Raw genomic sequence first — 19,052 nt, 5'->3', positions numbered from 1 at the left:
TTTGTCCATATTTCTAGAAATGAGAGCTGCTCCATCCAAAGTGGGATGGATGCCGTCTCTCCTAACAAGACCAGGTTTCCTCCAGAAGGTTTGCCAATTATCTATGAAGCCCACATCGTTTCTGGGACACCACTCAGACAGCCAGCAATTTAAGGAGAACATGCGGCTAAACATGTCGAACTGTTAAAACTTTTTCTGGTGTGTGAAATGGATGGTTCGCTAAGCCCTTCTGTGCTGATGCTCTTCCTGTGTGGATTTTCTCTTGTAGCATCCCCCACAATGGGAGAAGATGACAAACATGACATTACGTTCCAAACAGCATGAGATAATAATTTTAAGTGGGGGTGGTGATGTCGCCTACACTTGTAGAAACAGCTGAAAACAATGGAATTTAAGCAACTAAATCAGCACAGTGATTTTCACTACCATAATTAACACTGCTGAATTTATTTTTAAGGATTATAATTTGATTACTGTGTTCAGAAAATGTGTGAAAGTGATCTGAATCTGGTCAATTTAAAATTAGCCAGCCTTTACTTTCACTTTCAAACTGATTGCTGAAGCACAGAGTCAGAGTTATATATCGTACCAAAGATAGTCTGGGACCCAAAATACACACCCAGGGAATTTTTAGAAAGAGCAAAAGAACAATGGATGTCAGAAACAGGCATACACCCAGGCCAAGAGGGAGAGCACAGAGCATGGTTTCGCGCAGCAGTGTTGAAGGGGCTGCCAGTCCAGGTCACAACTGACTTAGAAAAGAACCCAGATTTCTCAGTTGAAGACATGGCGCATCGGCTGACGCTGGAACAGGATGAGGTGAACAAACAAAAAAAAGAATTAGAGGACACACAAGCCCAACTGTTGAAGCTACAGTTGAGTGAAGCTCGCGAAAAATACAATGTGAAGAAAAAAGAAACAAAAGAATCAAATGGAGGTGGAGGTGAAGGACACTGGGCTCAGGAATGTCCTGAACCGCTTCAAAGCCCGCAGCAGCGAGGTTACCGACCCCAGGCACGTGGACCACAATGGGGCAGAGTTCCCTGTAGAGGAGGACACCAGGCACCAAACCCAAGTGCAGCCCCAGTCGTCCAGTATCCCGTGGCAGACTGGACCTGGGAGGAGCAGTACTGACGGAGCCCACAGAGACAACCAGACAGCATTGGGATGGCAGATCCCATGTTGTCCATGATCGTAGAAGGTGCTGAACTGAACTTTCTAGTGGACACTGGGGCGACTCACTCAACACTGAGAATGACACCAAGCAGTGCAACACTCTCTGACCACACGGTGAGTGTGGTGGGTTTTTCTGGGATTCCAATGACTCTGCCACTTTCACACCCGGCTCTGACCAAGCTGGGAAAACAGACTTTGAAGCACAGATACTTGATCTCTCCACAAGTGCCTGTGAATCTGATGGGCAGGAACCTGCTCATTAAACTGGGAGTTGCTATTATGTGTTCTGCAGATGGACTAACTGTGACTCTACCAGGAGGAACACAGCTTGCGTGCCTGGGAGCAACCTCAAAGAACCAATATTTGGTTCAAGACTGTGAGCCAGCCACCGCTGACATTTACTGGGGGTGGCTGATAGAAGACGGCATTCTGAGACAATATCAACTGTGGAGACCCTGGATTATGAGTCTCGCTGTGTATTCCCCGCCTCGTGATCCCTACCACGTCACTCTGTTTTATGATAGAGAAGATGATGACGTATACTGGGAACAGTTCGAGTCTGAGCTTGAAGGTCAGACTTGGAATATGGGTTCACATAATATATATGTTGGGCCGGAAGGCATAGCTGCGGCGGTCAAATTAATGGATGAACAATTGCCGGCTTAGAACATGGGCTCTGATTCGGCCTCGCACATAACATTGGCGGTTCATGACGGTAATCAGGCGAAGGAAGTGGGATCAATGGTCAAGCGAGCGCTGGATAACGCTTGGTGGCAAGGCACCCAAATCCCAAACGTGTGGTACGCACCAAAGTGCAAAACATACCGTATCACCTGTCTGTCTAACAACGCAGTGATTTTAGAACATCAAGAAATTTCCAGAACCCATGGTAGGGAAAGAACTGATCATCCTGATGCAGTCGCTGAACTCTCAAAACTGCCTGACACTTTGTGGTCTACAGGACCTATGGATGTAGGCCTAGCTAGCTGTTCGCCTGTGCTGTTCCAGCTGAAGACAGAAGCGCCAATTAACAGACCACAGTACAGACATAAACCGGAAGCAGAGGAAGGAATTGCAGAAACAATTGATGGGCTGCTGAAGGTACGAGTGCTTGAGCTCTCTCAATCATTTTGGAACACACCAATTTTGCCAGTGGAAAAGCATGGGACAGGAAAGTACCGAATGGCACATGACTTAAGAGCCATTAATGCCATGTTGCGTACCGACACTGTGCGTGTACCAAACCCGTACACAGCTCTAACTGCTATCACATGGGACCAAAAGTGGTTCACCTGTATTGATCTAGCAAACGCATTCTTTTGTCTTCCCCTCCATGAGTCACTCAGAGACATTTTTTCATTCACATACAGAGGTAGGAAGTACAGATACACGTGCTTGCCACAAGGCTTTGCACTGTCTCCAGGCATTTTTAATGAGGTGCTGAAAGAGGCCCTGTCACCATGTCAACTGCCTGAGGGATGCACACTGATACATTATGTTGATGACCTATTGATTGCAGCTCCGTCAGCAGCAGCCTGCACCGCAGCAACGCTTGATGCATTGAACAGACTGGCAGAATGTGGCTTTAAGGTCAGTAAAGAAAAACTGCAGTTGGTCCAACCAGAAGTAACATTTCTGGGTCGTGTAATTGCACACAGATCAGGGGGTTTAATGAACATACACAGAGACCAAATTCTGACACACCCTAAACCAGGCACTGTAAAGGAACTCCTTTCTTTTCTTGGCCTGACAGGCTACAGTCGACAGTTCATTCCCAACTATGCAGGGAACACGGCTCCCCTACGGGATCTGATCAAAAAGGTGGGTGTTAGAAACCTTAAGGCTAAATTGCCTTGGATGCCTGCCACAGAAACAGCGTTCATTTCACTGAAATAAGATTTGTCAAGAGCCACAGACCTGGCAACACCAAATTATGATGAACCATTCTACCTGGATGTTTCTGAAACACACGGAATCGTAAACGGTGTGTTGTTTCAAAGAAAAGGGGGGGGGGAGGGGGGGCAGAGATGTGCTTATGTATGTCAGCATAAGACTAAACTCAACAGAAGCAAGGCATCCTAAATGCACACAACACGCAGCTGGGGTAGCTAAAATAAATCAGAAAACAGCACACGTAGTGAGAGAACATCCACTTAAAGTACTCACCACACACAGTGTAGTGGCGTATGTCAACTCACAAGCATTCACCATGACACCACTGACACAACAGAGATTGAGTAAAGTGCTAGATGTTCCAAATCTGACATTTACACATGAGGGGATCAATATGGCAGATTTAATGGGGTCAGGGGAACCACATGACTGCGCCAAAAAAGCAGAATCTGAAGAAAAAGTGAGAGAAGAACATATTCCTGGAGCTGATGACTGGTTCAAAGACAGCTGCTGCCTGAAAGCAGGCTACGCTGTGGTTTGCAGAAAGGGAAAGCAATATCAGGTTAAACAGGCAGGAAGAGTTGAGGGGCAACAGTCAGCCCAGAGAGCAGAAGTAATAGCCCTGATTAGAGCTTTGAGAATTTCAGAGTGAACATTTATACTGACTCAGCTTATGCTTTTGGGGCAACTCACGTGGAGCTTGCTCAGTGGAAGAGGGCAGGCTTCAGAACGGCAACAAATGCTCCCATTCCCCATAAGAAGGAAATGGAGGAACTGGAAAAGGCTCTGGACGACCCAGACGAGGTAAGTATCATAAAATGCAAAGGACACTCGCAAGAAATCACAATGGTGGCAAAGGGAAAGAGGAAAGCGGATGAAGCCGCAAAACAACCAGCAGGTTACAAAGGACACAGGCAAATGGTGCAGGTAACTGCTGAAGAGGAACCAAGCACCAATGTGTTGGAAGAAGCCAGACAAGCTTAAGAAGAAGCAGCCCCAGAGGAAAAGGGGGTGTGGCAGAGCCAAGGAGCCCGGAGAGAAGGGGGTCTGTGGAGAGGACCCCATGGGTGACTGGTTTTGACAGATAAACTGGCGAAACATAAGATAAATGAGGCGCATGGACTTGGCCATGTGGGAGTGACCCAGATGGAGAGAAATCTGTGTCACTGGTGGCACCCTCATTTGAAAGATAGGAGAAAGCCAGAACGTGCCTAATTTGCGGGGCACACAATCCAAAGCCAGTGGCAAAGCCAGAAGCAGGTAAGTTCCTCCTGCCCAAGAGGCCAGGGGAAGAGATTGTGATTGATTTCACAGACATGATTGATGCAGGGCTTGGAGGAGTCAGGTACTTGTTGGTGTGTGTGGATGCTCTGACTGGCTGGCCAGAAGCATGGGCTACTAAAAGGGAGGATGCTAAAAGTGTGATTAAGTGTTTGATCAATGACTATATACCTAGGCATGGGTTCCCCAAAAGAATTAGATCAGACAATGGGACCCATTTTAAGAACCAAGACCTAGCAGAGGTGGAAAGGATGTTGGGGGTCCAACATAAGTTTGGGACAGTGTATCACCCTCAATCTCAAGGGAAAGTAAATGGTAAATGGCCTGTATTTATATAGCACTTTACTAGTCCCTAAGGACCCCAAAGCGCTTTACATATCCAGTCATCCACCCATTCACACACACATTCACACACTGGTGATGGCAAGCTACATTGTAGCCACAGCCACCCTGGGGCGCACTGACAGAGGCGAGGCTGCCGGACACTGGCGCCACCGGGTCCTCTGACCACCACCAGTAGGCAACGGGTGAAGTATCTTGCCCAAGGACACAACGACCGAGACTGCCCAAGCCGGGGCTCGAACCAGCAACCTTCCGATTACAAGGCGAACTCCCAACTCTTGAGCCACAATCGCCCACAGAAAGTAGAAAGAATGAACCCAAATTTGAAAAACAAATTGGCTAAAATCTGTGCACAGACGGGGCTCAATTGGGTTACAGCCCTGCCAATTGCTCTGATGACCATAAGATGTTCTGTTAACCAATCCACAGGTTTCACGCCCTACGAGCTGCTAACAGGGAGTCAGTTTCCGGCACCCTGGACAGAAGTCCTGGTGGAGCAGACCACCAAAAGTAACAGGTCTCACGCAGAATATTTGAATGAATTAAAAGCTCTTGTGTCCAGTTTCTCAAAACAGGTTACCTCTGGAAGACCCACGGCAGACGGAGGGGTCCCAGATGTGAAAGCAGTGTGGCTGAAGGTCATTAAACGCAAGTGGAAAGAGCCCGCTGGACCGGTCCATACGAGGTGACTGCCCGGACATCTACAGCAGTCCTACTGAAGGGAAAAGACGACACCTGGTTCCACTGGACGCAGTGCGCCCCAGCAGACGACAGCTTGGTGGAGGAAAAACCATCTCCAATCGACACAGGTGGAAATAAAAAGAGGCAGAATAAACCCTCTCACATGTGCAACGGGCCGACCACTAGTCCACCTGAAAGGCCGAAGCAAGAAGTGGAGCAACGCAGGAGATCGCCACGACAGCGGAAAGGAGTGGTAACAAATTGAGAACCAGAGAAGACAGGATTCAAAAAAACAAATTTTATGCTAAAGTACAAAATTCACACAACACAATGCACACACATGGATCAGGACCACGCAATGAGACACGTGATGAAGGGAAACTGATAAAAATGCTTCTTACAATACATAATATTGGTTATGGCTGTGTGTTTTCTTGTTTATATGTTGCAGACCGCCCCACGAGACTTGTCTGAACACGGATGCCATTGCAGCCCAGCGCTACCAGAGAGACTTTTTATTGAAACAGGACCGTTAGAAAGATCAAAACGCGAGGTGTCAGGTAAAAGGGATGGGTGCCTCAGCACATATAGTGGCATAGAATTGGACTACGTTAAATGGTCCACAAGCTCATTCACGTTCTTATTCCAGTCCAGGGATCCATTGGTCAGTGGGAGTATACACAGCAGGGGAATGGTGTTCCTGGGAAAACGTGGTAAGTTGGACAGGAAAAGGGTGGCAGCCATATGTGCCAGATGGCTTAAAGGGAATAGCCATTCAGAGGGATTTTTCTGCTTTTCAGAACCCTGTCACAATTTCCCTAGGTCCATTGAACACTCTGTCCCGAACCAATAGCCCGGGAGGTGTGTTCTATCTGGTAATCGAGGTGGACGTGTCGGGAACTGATCCATTTGGGGTAATTAGAGTAAACTTAGTTAATCCAAAGCCTCAGCCATTCATAGCAAACTTTGTCACAAACACAATTGACAAAACAATGACTTCGGTAACCAAGACAAAGGGGAAATTGGGGAACGGGTCGTTGACTGTAGCCCAAGAGGAGCCAGAACCAAAAGGGAGACCAGTCCTGACGGTGGATTCCACTAGGATGAAGCCTCAGGAACTAATTGAGCGTGCCGTTGGTTTCAGTGATAGTAATCTATGGATGGACTGGGTGGCTCAAAATGCTAAAGAATAACATGTATCTGATTGTGTTGCCTGTGCTTCTGATAGACCACGTTTGTTTACAGAGCCTGCACCACTGTATCCAGAGGACAAGTGGGGCTACGACTGTATGCTGCGACTGACTAAAAGTGCAGTGAGTACTGGCAACTGCACTCTGTTGTCTGGTCTTTTTCCTCCAATCCCAAAGCAGACAACAGTGGGACCATTTATGCCAAGACCAGGCAACTATACATGTTTTAAGTTTTCAACAGATGAGGCAAAGTACGAATTGGGAGAAATTGATCCAAGCGTGTGTGTCACTCTCACGGGAAGAACCACAAACAATGTAAGTGACCCAAACACTCTGATTGGAACATGGGCTAGAAGTGGGTTGTATTATTACTGCGGACACCGCACTCTTTTAGTCCGGGTTCCTCTGGGAACTGAAGGTACGTGTGCTATGGTACGGTTGGGAGCTCCACTCACACTGATCGGAAATCATCACACGCACTTTAGCTGCCAGACGTAAGAGACACATTTTGGCAAAGAGAGGGAACCAGGGGACGCATGTTTACGACCCTAGATTCAATTCACCCACCTGGATTGACTCCATAGGGGTGCCCAGGGGAGTTCCAAATGAGTATAAACTAGCAGACCAAGTTGCTTCAGGATTTGAAAGTATATTCCTATGGGTAACTCCCAACAAGAATGTTGATCGTATAAATTATGTCCACTATAATTTGCTGAGACTCTCTAACCTAACCAGAGACGGCATGGATGGGGTTTGCGGAACAGTTGGGTCCGACCTCGCTGATGGGAGTGAAAAATCGAATGGCCCTTGACATGTTGCTGGCGGAAAAAGGGGGCGCATGCGCCATGTTTGGTGACCTATGCTGTACCTTCATCCCTAACAACACTGCAGATGGCTCAGTAACTCGAGCTCTGGAAGGGCTGAAAACTCTGTCAAAAACCATGCATGAACACTCAGGAATTAACAACCCGCTGGAGAGCTGGATGACCTCTGTGTTAGGAGAGTGGAAAGGGTTGGTGATGTCTGTAATGCTGTCTGTTGCATCATTTCTAGGGATATTGGTGACTTGTGGTTTTTGTCTCATTCCTTGTGCCAAAGGTGTCACGTTTTAGTTAACGGACTGAGGCGCAGACCGGGAATCTTTACAGAGTTAACAATTAGTTTATTGACACAACGGCACCAGGTGATGCTATTTACAACGTGCTGGAGGGAGGGGAGGGGGGTCCAGGGTTCCGGGGTATGTGAGGGGAAAGACGGGAATCAGACGCACTCCAAAGGCTCTCTCTTTTCACTCCCCACACTGGGGAAACACAAATCCACTCACTCGTCCACGGGATGACAGGCAGGCAGGGAAAGGTCCGGGAAAGATCTGTACACAGAAACTTTAGTTAGAGGCGAACAGACGGAAAGAACTCACAGATTCCCATTCTCAAACTACTGAGCGACTGACGCTGATAGCTCAACGATCCAGCGAAGAGTGACACAGTGCTGCTGTCTTAAATCGGCCTTGTGATCATCCCGATAGGCAGCAGGTGGGTGGGCCAGGGGCGGGAGCCCATAATGAGCACCGCCCCGGCAGATGAGAGAGAGAGAGAAAGAGAGAAAAAACATGTTGCCTAATACAGGATCAGCTGGTGAGGCACAGGGACCATGACAGTACCCCCCCCTCAACGGGAGCTGCCTGAGGGACCCAGGTCTGTTGCTCCAAGCCGTAGCCCTCCCAATCCACCAGGTACTGGAAGCCACACCCCCGCCGCCGAGAATCCATGATACGGGTGATAGAGTAGGCCGGCAGACCGTCCACGAGCCGGGGGGGAGGAGGGGGCCTGGAAGGCGGGCACAGAGGACTGGACTGGAGTGGTTTAACCTGAGACACATGGAAGACGTCGTGTATTTTCATGTTGCGAGGCAGCTTGAGCTTAACAGACATAGGGTTAACCAAAGCAGAGATCTCGAACGGGCCGATAAAGGTGGGAGAGAGCTTCTTGGATTCCGCCCAGACGGGAACGAAGCATGTGGAAAGCCATACATTCTGTCCAACAGCATAGGCGGGAGCGGAGGACCGGTGGCTGTCAGCAAAGCATTTATTACGGTCCTTGGTGCGTAACAACGCAGCCCGGGTGGCCTTCCACACCCGACGACACCTATGCAGATGTGCCTGGACTGATGGTACAGAGTGTTCGCCTTCGATGGAGGGAAAAAGAGGTGGCTGGAATCCCAGAGAAGCTTCGAAAGGTGACCGGCTCGTGGCGGAGGAGGTCATGCTGTTGTGGGCGTATTCGATCCAGGGCAGTTCCTCGCTCCAGATGGCCTGGTTGGAAGAGGCGACGCAGCGCAGGGCCGCCTCCAACTCCTGGTTCGCCCGTTCAGACTGGCCATTGCTCTGTGGATGATATCCAGAGGACAGACTGACCTTAGATCCCAATGAGCTGCAGAACTCTTTCCACACTCGGGATGTGAATTGAGGACCTCGGTCAGACACGATGTCATCTGGAATGCCGTGCAGGCAGAAGACATGGTTGGTGAGTAGGCGAGCAGTCTCCAATGCTGTAGGCAGCTTGGGCAGAGCAACAAAGTGAGCCGCCTTAGAGAAGCGGTCGACGATCATGAGTATGACCGTATTACCTGCAGATGGTGGGAGGCCGGTCACAAAATCCAGAGAAACATGGGACCACGGCCTGGTGGGCGTGGGTAAGGGATGAAGCGAACCCAAGGGTGGCTGGTTTGGGGTCTTGTTTCGAGCGCAGATTGTACAAGTGGAGACGAATTCTTTGGCATCCCCGCTCAGGGTGGGCCACCAAAAGTAGCGCTGCAGGAAAGTAATGGTGCGGTGTATTCCTGGGTGTGTGTGCCCACTGTAATACCTGAGACCTGACAGGTTGGGGAACGAACAGGCGCCGGGGCCGCCTCCTGGATCCAGTTCAGCTCTCTGAGCCTCGCGAATGGCAGACTCGATTTCCCAGGAGACGGCCCCCACCACACAGGTGGCCGGGAGGATGGGAGCAGGGTCCGCCGGGTCTTCTGAGGTGGAGAACTGTCGGGACAGGGCGTCCGGCTTGACATTGTGAGATCCTGGCCTGTAAGTGATTGAAAAGTCGAATCGCGTAAAAACAGAGCCCACCTTGCTTGTCTGGCGTTAAGCCTCTTTGCAGATTGCAGATATGCTAGATTCCTATGGTCTGTCCAAATGATGAACGGTTGAGCAGTGCCCTCCAGCCAGTGCCTCCACTCCTCCAAGGTGAGCTTGATGGCAAGAAGTTCCCAATCACCGACGTCGTAGTTGCGTTCTGCGGGGGTGAGACGATGGGAGAAAAAGGCACACGGGTGAAGCTTACCATCCCTCTGTTGTGAGAGGACCGCTCCTACTCCGGTGTCGGATGCGTCCACCTCCACCACAAACTGCAGGGTTAGATCGGGCTGGACCAGAATGGGTGCCAAGGCGAATCGCTTTTTCAGCTGATTGGGCAGCATCGTTACACTGGAAAGGAACCTTGGGAGAGGTTAATTGTGTTAAAGGCAGGGCTACCTTGCTATAGTCCCGGATGAATCTCCTATAGAAGTTAGCGAAGCCGAGGAACCGCTGCAGCTGCCGTCGGTTGGGGGGTTCAGGCCAATCTATTACAGCTTTTACCTTAGCTGGGTCAGGGCGTAGGTCTCCCTGCTCGATGATCTAGCCACAGTTGCCTTAACTGTGGACATGTGGAAGTCACATTTCTCACCTTTTACGAACAACCGATTCTCCAGCAGGCATTGCAGGACCTGTCTGACGTGGATTTCATGCTCAGATAGAGATTTGGAGAAGATCAGGATGTCGTCGAGGTAGACGAAGACGAACCTGTTGATGAAATCCCTCAAAACATCATTGACAAGTGCTTGAAAAACTGCAGGAGCATTAGAGAGGCCGAACGGCATAACTAAGTATTCAAAGTGTCCAAGGTGAGTATTGAAAGCGGTCTTCCACTCATCGCCCTCTCGGATCTGAACCAAGTGATATGCATTCCTCAAGTCTAATTTGCTGAAAACGGTCGCCCCCTCGAGCAGCTCAAAAGCAGAGGTGAGAAGTGGGAGTGGATATTTGTTCTTGATGGTTATGTTGTTTAATCCACGGTAGTCTATGCACGGCCGGAGAGACTTGTCTTTTTTCTCGACGAAGAAAAATCCTGCTGCTACGGGCGATGAGGACGCGCGGATCAAGCCGGCGGCGAGGGACTCTGTGATGTATGACTCCATAGCCTCCCGCTCCAGTAGAGAGATGCTGTAGAGACAGCTTGTAGGCAATGGCGCGCCCGGGAGCAGGTCGATAGCGCAATCATAAGGTCGGTGCGGAGGCAACGACTGGGCCCGATCCTTGCGAAACACTTCGGCGAGATCATGGTAAACAGGGGTACTCCGGACAAATCGGAGGGCGCGGTTGACTCGGCGGGGGAGGCTGCTGTGTGAGGTGGTGAGGCAGACTTAAGGCAGGTCATATGGCACTCCTCCCCCCACCCCGTAATGCGTACCGTAAGCCAATTAATGCTCGGGTTGTGTTGACAAAGCCAGGGTTGCCCGAGAATGAGCGGTGTCCAAGTGGCCTTGAACACAAAAAAACAAATTTCCTCGGTGTGGTTGCCAGACAGAGTAAGAATGACAGGCTCGGTGACGTGAGTAATGTCAGGTAGGCGCTGGCCAGATAAAGCAGTGACATGCAGAGTGTGCTCTAGCTGAAGGCGGTATGCTAACTCAGAGTCAAGTGTGGCTTACCACAGAAATTTCTCCCTAGACTTCCAAAATGCAGTTGTGGTGTCATTGTGTCACTGGCTTCCTGTAAAATACCACATTGATTTCAAGATTCTACTTCTTACTTTTAAGTCTTTCCATAATCGTACACCTCATTCTCTCTCAGATCTTCTACATATTGCCACTCCATCTTGTACTCTTAGATGCTCATACTCTTTTACTCTTATTGTACCACCTGCTCGCCTGACCAGCAGGGGCTTTAGAGTTTTCAGCCAAGTGGCCCCTCATCTTTGGAACTCCCTCCCACACCACATTTGCAACACTGATTTTTTCACTTCAACTTTAAAGTCAGTCTGAAAACATAGCGTTTTACCATTGTCTATTCTGTTTGATTTTCATTTTAAGATGTATTAATTTTATGGTGTAAGAAAAATATTGTTAAACACTACTGGAGTCATGCTGTTTAACTTGCAAATTAACCAAAGATTTAAGACAACCTTATCTACACAAAATTAAGAACATCATAAAATGTCCCAAAAATCAACAGAGTTCATGATTCAACAATAAGAAAGAAAATGAGCAAAAGTGCATCCATGGGAGAGTTCTAAGGTGAAAACCACTGCTGAACAAACAGAAGACTTAAAAAAGCCATTTATTACACAGGGCAGATAGGATTGGATACATTTTTTTTCTTAATAAATGAAATTATTTATCAAAAATCATAAAATCTGAAACACTTAAAACACACATACGCACACACCTACACACACCTACACACACACACAATCAAACTACATTTTCATGGCACCATAGCTCACATAGCACACTCAGTATCACTCCTTTTTTTACTGCCAAGAAAATGTACGCTCTGTCACACACACATACATCCGTTAACAATCCACAAAATTATGAATTTGGGAGTAGGATGCTGGGAAGTCTTTGTAATAAACAAAGAATTGGAGAGTAAGGAGATATGCCAGAGAGACATGCAAGCAAATATCTTTGCAAAACCCTCAGCTCCCTCTGCTCGCCCTTTTGACCAACTCCCTTTCTCTATTCCACTAAATCACCTCAAACATACTGCTTCATCTCTCCTTTCTTGTCTCCTTTCTGTATTTAGGTGCCTTTGAATTAGATCTTTAACTCTCTGACTCTACAGTTCCACTTATGTCCTTCAGCCCCACCATTCCCTCCCCCTTCCCTTCAAGCCTCAAGCCGATCTTTCTCATCTGATATTGTCTTAATTTTTTCCTTCATCTTATCTTTCTCTTTTGTGTGTGTGTGTGTTTTTCCCCCACAAAAGATATTGCTGCATATATTGCAACAATGGCAGTGTTGCAATAGATTGAAGTACATTTAAAGCAGCAGCATGCATTTTTATTTTATTATATGTTTTCTTCTTCTTTTTTACTTTAACACTATTAACAATAATTGGGTCATTATAACCTAAGCTTTCACTATACAGTTCTCTTTGCCACCAGGTACAAAATCCCGGGAAAAGAAAGGCAACCAAAAACATCAGGGGTGCCCTTTTTGTCTCTAGCAGCTTTCCCCCAGCCTGGTACTTTTCAAACACTCCAAGTGTTTGAAAAGACTTCCAATTAAGCTTTGAAAGATCAGTCATGAGGGAACAATCATAAACACTACTGTCAGTCAAGCTTGTCAGAAAACCAGAATCACATTGCACCTTCATTTAAAACAAAATCAGCAAAAACCAAATTAAACATAAAAAAAAATCACTCTCTCTTCAAAATCCCTGTTAGCACATGGATTAATAATTGATCACTGTATTAATTTACTCTGCCTTTCAGAAAACGGGTTACAGCAGGATGATTATATGTTTGTTTAAATTAAACAACAACCCCGAGTCATACTAACTGTCAGAATCCTTGAAGCAAAGGCCAAAGAGTGTATGTCCATTTCAGCTTATTAATCAACCGATGACCCAGTTTGCATTCATTTGAAAGCCTCAGATTCTTAGAGTTTCAAATGATATTTAAGTGTGTACAGATATATATGCAGGTCCTTCACAAGCTCTTTCTTTGTGAAGGACTGCTAGAAAAAGTTTAAAATGACTTTTATCAGTCCTGAATCAATCTCATTAGGTAACATTAACATAACTTTTGAAATGTTTCCAATGTGGGGGAAGGCACTCAGCAAAGTAAAAGTGTAAAAGTCAGTAAACAGTTGTATATTCAGAAACTTCATGTAAGTATCAGCACCAAAATGTACATGAAAATAAATGTCAGTATTTTTTTCTTCAGTTATTTAAAATGTGCATTTTGGATAATTGTTATGTTGTGTTACATATTATTGCTGTAGATGTTTATAAGCTTGATATATTTAAGTTAAGTTTATCCACAGAGTTACATCATATTTTATAAGGATATTATGGGTTTTTAACATCTTTGCCCAGTTTGACCAATTTAGCAAAATATCAGCCTGTTTAAGGCTCTCACACCTATTCTGTCTGACTTAAATTAGTTATGGCATGATTTTCTTACCCAACAAAGGAATATATAATATATCAGTCTACTCTTTATTTTATCAGAAAGATGCAATTGATCACAGCTTGTGAATTTTCTTTTTAACCATATAAGTAAGCTTTCAGATAAATGTAGAGGTGCTAAAAAAGCCTCTTGGATAAGGAGTAAAATGTCTTCACAAAATGCTTTTCAAACTCCTTAGATATGTATGTTTGTTGGTTCGCAGTCATCCAGGTCATGGTAGTCTAAGTAAATTTTCTTAGCTTGATTCTCCAAGTACACTCCAAACTACGCCCAAGCTTGGGCAAAGTAACTCTAAGTGTGCTGAAAAAGTAAACTAGTTTCAGAGGCATACAAAAATCACAATAATACAACAACACTTGTACTCATACACACAACATCCTTTCCAAGTCATAAACCTGTGAATTTCATAAACGCTCCAATCGGGAAGAATTTGGCTGGTGCTGTGCTGTTTCTCGTTAACAGTAAATAGCATCACTGGGTCCTGGTGGTGAAATTACACTATATCATGGCTGAGAGCTCATTAAAAATGGATATGAATGGTTGACTAACAGTAGCTCCCAGGCTGGAAAGTGTCAACAGGCCTGCTGCTTTTCTTCCATGTTGTAAAAAATTCAAACTGATGTGACACAGTGGGCACGTTGGTGCCAGACATGCACAGTGATTTATGCCTCTCATTTTCAGTAGGGGACATTTTAAGTGAAAGCACAGGGAATTTGCCAATTTTACAGTGAGGCACTGCAGAGGAAACAGTTGTATATACTTGGTACATTGTTGAGAGAAAAAGCAAAGACGCCAGAAAACAGCATCTGTCAAGAGCAAGCTCACAAATTACCTGTTGGCACTCTCTGACGAACATTCAAGGCCAACTGCCACACAAACAAAGCAGCAAGTACAAAAGACAATTTATGTTATTGCTGTCTGAACAGGCTGTGCCTTAATATACAAAGCAATAAAGGATGTGGAGCTGAAGGGAACTGGCAGTCGTCAGGGACGTTAGTAGGATACAAGAAACTATTATCTCCCACCATACAGCAAAGTCGATTTGCTGTTGAAAGCTCTCTGGCAACTGAGTTTGACAAGGAAAAGTAAGATCCTACCATCCTGATGACATTGTTGGCTTGGCAGGAGGTCTGTAGCGGAAGTCAAGTCCCTCAAATTAGGAGGTCAGCAATAAAGGAGACCCACTAAACAGGCCAAACAGGTGCCTGCAGCAGAGACCAAGACCATTTTCAGGATTATCAGACCACTGATCAAAAAGGAGACAGAGAACTGTTGGAGGCTGACCTACTGCTTCACACTTAGGTAGCACAGACCCCCTAAAGACTCTGGAGGCCGGGGTTGCTCAGCGCAGCATGTGGTCTCCTCAAGGTGAAGAGGTTAGTGGCTCTTGACCCCAGTTCCACTGCTGAGAACCATGCTTCTGTGTGTGGGAAGCTGGAAGCAGCAATGAGGCTCCATTACTGGGTTGCTGGCTGGTGAAAAGCTTAGCCAACCAACCCCCATCACTAGGGAAAATGTAGGGGAATAAAGCAGTTGAGGATGTTTCTTAATAATTTACCTCATAACACTAAGTCCCACAGACAAAATGAATGTCATAAACCTATGTGGAAATCTTTGAGAATATGTAAAACTCTTCCTTCAGCTCATCAAAAACAACAGCAATGTCTTCTGGGTCCATTCTCTGATCATGTCATTTTGTCATGTAATATGTGAAGTTAATAAACTATAAAGAAACCTTTATTCAAGTGGCAGCCAATTAAGAAGACATGTGGGGGAACTTTAAATAGACTGGTTCTTATATAGGACTTTTCTACTCTACCTCAGCACTCAAAGCGCTTTGTACAACATGGTTTGTTCACTTATTCACATCCATTCATACAAGCACTATGCTTAAGTGCTCAAATAGATAAATTGAAGAGCAAAGTGGAGTTACATCTTACCCAGGGATATTTGACATCTAAAGTGAGGCAGCTAGGGACTGAACCACCAATCTTCCAATTAGTAGAGGACCTGCTCTAGCTCAAAAACTAAGAGGACTCCACATCATTTGTCAGAAATTAAAATTATCAGTCAATAGAGTGCTGAATTTAAAGACACTACGAAAAACAAAGTGCATACTCTTGCCACATGAGGCCAGAGCCCAGGACCCACTGCACCAGCATCAGATGTCATTGCCAAGCCTGTAGATGTGTGTGTGTGTCTCCATGTGATATACCAGCCATACCTGTCACTGACCCACTACCAAAGTGGTCATGCTGAAAACTGTTACAGGCAGCGTAACTTTCACAGCTTCTCCAGACCTTTTCATTTCTTTCATGTGTTCTCAGGATGAACCTGCTTTTACCTGTGAAAACTACAGGGCACCAGTGTTAGACCTGCCAATTCTGGTATATTCATCACTTCTTGGAAGTAGTTTTCCTGTAATGTGACACAGAGATTGTAGTTACTGACACTTATTTTTAACTCTGTCGATCAATATCATTGTCATGCACTCAATTGCTTTGTTCATTTATAGTACTGAATTCCATTTCTCAAAAAAAAGAAAGAAAAGAAAACAAAGCTCATTTCTTATCAGGGTGTCCCGGTTCAACACCTGATGCAGCAACGTCCGAGCTGGCATGGCTTCATATTTATGCCGCTTGCTCATGTCTGTGGTAGGCTTGGTCGAGCATGGGGGCCTAGCCTAGGAACCCAGGCAGGAACTTGAACTTACAACTCCCGTTTCAAAGGCGTGTAGTCTTACCACTATAATGCAATGACTGTGCTGTCTACCAGTAGCTGGTGTTTCTCCCCCCTGGTGTTCCTACCAATCCCTTTGTGTGCTCCACTCATGTATTGAGCCTGTTTCTCTTAGCCGCCGTGATGCCTGACAGAAGCGTCCAAGTGGTACTGAGGTAGGTTATTGGCCAGTAGTTGGATGGGACCGGTCTCTCCTGAGCATCCTTGGGGATCAGGACTGTCTGGCCTTCAGTTAGCCATTCTAGGTGTGTTTCATTGACTAGCAGCTGGTTCATTTGTGCTGGCAAACACTCATGGAGTGCAGTCAGCTTCTTCAGCCAGTAGGTCCTTCTCTCATATGCTCTTCCAGTATTGCAGGGGTGGTGGTGGTGTTCTTATATGGTGGTGTTGTTGCCCTGCCACTGTGAGAGGCGGCTGTAGCTCAGGGTACAACAGGTCATCTACTGATCGGAAGATTTATGGTTGGATCCCTGGCTGCCCAGCCTGCATACCAAATGTGCTTGGGCAAGAACCTAACCCCAAGTTGTTCTCTGATGCAGCTAAAAAGCATAGAACAAATTAAATGTGGCATGTTGTATAAAACCCTTTGAGTGCTCTGGGAGAGTAGAAAAGCACTATATAAAAATCAGTCCATTTATCATACCTTTGATGGTTCTGTGGAGAACAGCTGGTTTATTCTCCTGCCTTCCATTTCTCTCTTATATCTCTTCAAGCAGCTGCCAAGGCTGCCAGTCTTTGCTTGCCAGATTACAAAGTATGGACAGCTTGGTGCACTTCTTCTTAGCACGTTCTGCAGTTAGCTAACTTCCCTCTGTGCTACCTGATTCTTGGCCTCTAGTCTCCTTCTCCATGGAGGATACTGCTCCATATGGTTGTTGAACTTGTAGCCAAGCATTTCATTGATCACTGCTGCCATAGAGTAGATAAGATCCAATCCAATCCAACTTTATTTATATAGCACTTTTAAAAACAACAAAGTTGACCAAAGTTCTTTCCAATAATAAAACAGAGATAGCAGTTAAAACCATACTTTAAGCATACAATGAAATCAATAAACAAAATAAATATATAATTGAAAAAGAAGATAAAAATAAATCAACATGAGTAGAATAAACAATAAGATATACAATGAATAAGATTAACAAAGTAAAAAGATTAAGAATGACCAACAGCTGACTAAAAACTGACTACAAACTGGCTCTGATAATACTCCTAGAAAGCCTTTGAAAAAAAAGTGTGTTTTTAAAAGTGATTTAAACATTTCAAGTGTTGGGGCCAGCCTAATATGGAGGGGCAGTTTGTTCCATAGTTTGGGGGCCACAACAGCGAAAGCTCGGTCTCCTCTGTGTTTCAGTCTCGACATGGGGACAGCAAGGAGTGACTGGTCAGATGATCTGAGAGACCTTTGTGGAGTGTATTGGTGTAAAAGGTCTGACAGGTAAGACGGAGCCAGGCCATTTAAGACTTTAAAAGCAAGCAATAGAATTTTAAAATGAATTCTAAAATGGACAGGCAACCAGTGTAAGGAGGCAAGAACAGGGGTAATGTGCTCATGTTTGCGTGTCCCTGTCAACAGGCGAGCAGCAGCATTCTGGACCATTTGCAAGCGTGATAGTGAAGCCTGATCAATACCAATATAAAGTCCATTACAATAATAAAGGCGAGTGGTCACAAATGCGTGCAAAACTCTCTCCAAGTCACAAAAAGAAATAAAAGGTTTTACTTTAGAGAGCTGCCTCAACTGAAAAAAGCTTTTTCTCACCACTGTATTTACTTGTTTGTCCATTTTAAGAGCTGTGTCAAATTTTACTCCAAGGTTGGTGACAATTGATTTGACACACGATGTAAGAGAACCCAAGTCAGATGGAGGGACACCAGGTCCATTCGGCCCAAATATAATGACTTCAGTCTTCTTTTCGTTAAAGTTTAAAAAATTCAGAGCCAGCCATGCTCTGATATCCTTAAGACATTCTAAAATAGGCCTGAGGGGGTTAAGGTCATTGTGTTTCAGCGGTAGATAAATTTGACAATCATCTGCATAAAAATGAAATGAGACTTCATGTTTTTTAATAATATGGCCAAGGGGAAGTAAATAAATACTAAAAAGAAGGGGCCCAAGGATGGATCCTTGAGGTACACCACATGGGAGGGGGCTGGAAGATGAATGAAATTTACCAAGTGAGACTGAAAAACTTCTATCAGAGAGGTATGACTTAAACCACTCCAAGGCAGTGCCTCTAATTCCAACATGATGTTCTAGACGATAAATCAAAATATTGTGATCTACTGTATCAAAAGCTGCTGTGAGATCCAAAAGCACAAGTAAGACAGACTTGCCAGAGTCAGCAGTTAGTAAGATATCATTAAAAACTCTCAAAAGTGCAGTCTCTGTGCTGTGAAGTGCTTTAAAACCAGATTGAAATACCTCAAAAATGTTTTGACTCTCTAAAAAAGTCTGCAGCTGTGAGCACACTTCTTTTTCTAAAATTTTAGAAACAAAAGGAAGCTTTGAAATAGGTCT

At 45.6% G+C, this 19,052-nt stretch overlaps 1 protein-coding gene across 1 annotated transcript; it reads left to right on the top strand.

Annotated features, from left to right (window-relative positions):
- Nucleotides 1-1,254: 1,254 nt before the first annotated feature.
- On the top strand, nucleotides 1,255-6,226 carry LOC102210013 (uncharacterized). Its single transcript, XM_013915519.1, has 9 exons — nucleotides 1,255-1,747; nucleotides 2,138-2,277; nucleotides 3,778-3,873; nucleotides 4,308-4,658; nucleotides 4,992-5,183; nucleotides 5,268-5,377; nucleotides 5,825-5,904; nucleotides 6,023-6,086; nucleotides 6,196-6,226. The coding sequence occupies exons 1-9, from the start codon at nucleotides 1,255-1,257 to the stop codon at nucleotides 6,224-6,226; spliced, it is 1,557 nt and encodes a 518-aa protein (XP_013770973.1).
- Nucleotides 6,227-19,052: the final 12,826 nt, after the last annotated feature.

The sequence above is a fragment of the Pundamilia nyererei genome, unplaced genomic scaffold (genome assembly GCF_000239375.1).
Source record: "Pundamilia nyererei isolate P.nyererei 1_Seehausen unplaced genomic scaffold, PunNye1.0 scaffold00317, whole genome shotgun sequence".
Taxonomy (NCBI): domain Eukaryota; kingdom Metazoa; phylum Chordata; class Actinopteri; order Cichliformes; family Cichlidae; genus Pundamilia; species Pundamilia nyererei.
The sequence above is the reverse complement of the archived record's forward strand: the minus strand, read 5'-3'. Positions and strand labels throughout refer to the sequence as shown.

What these genes read in the sequence shown, in the direction of transcription:
- LOC102210013 (XM_013915519.1), top strand. Translation starts at nt 1,255, where the DNA reads ATGACACCAAGCAGTGCAACACTCTCTGACCACACGGTGAGTGTGGTG. An exon ending in GCTGGACCGGTCCATACGAG is followed by an intron (nt 5,378 to 5,824) that starts GTGACTGCCCGG and finishes TATATGTTGCAG; the next exon opens with ACCGCCCCACGAGACTTGTC. An exon ending in GGTGTTCCTGGGAAAACGTG is followed by an intron (nt 6,087 to 6,195) that starts GTAAGTTGGACA and finishes CAATTTCCCTAG; the next exon opens with GTCCATTGAACACTCTGTCC.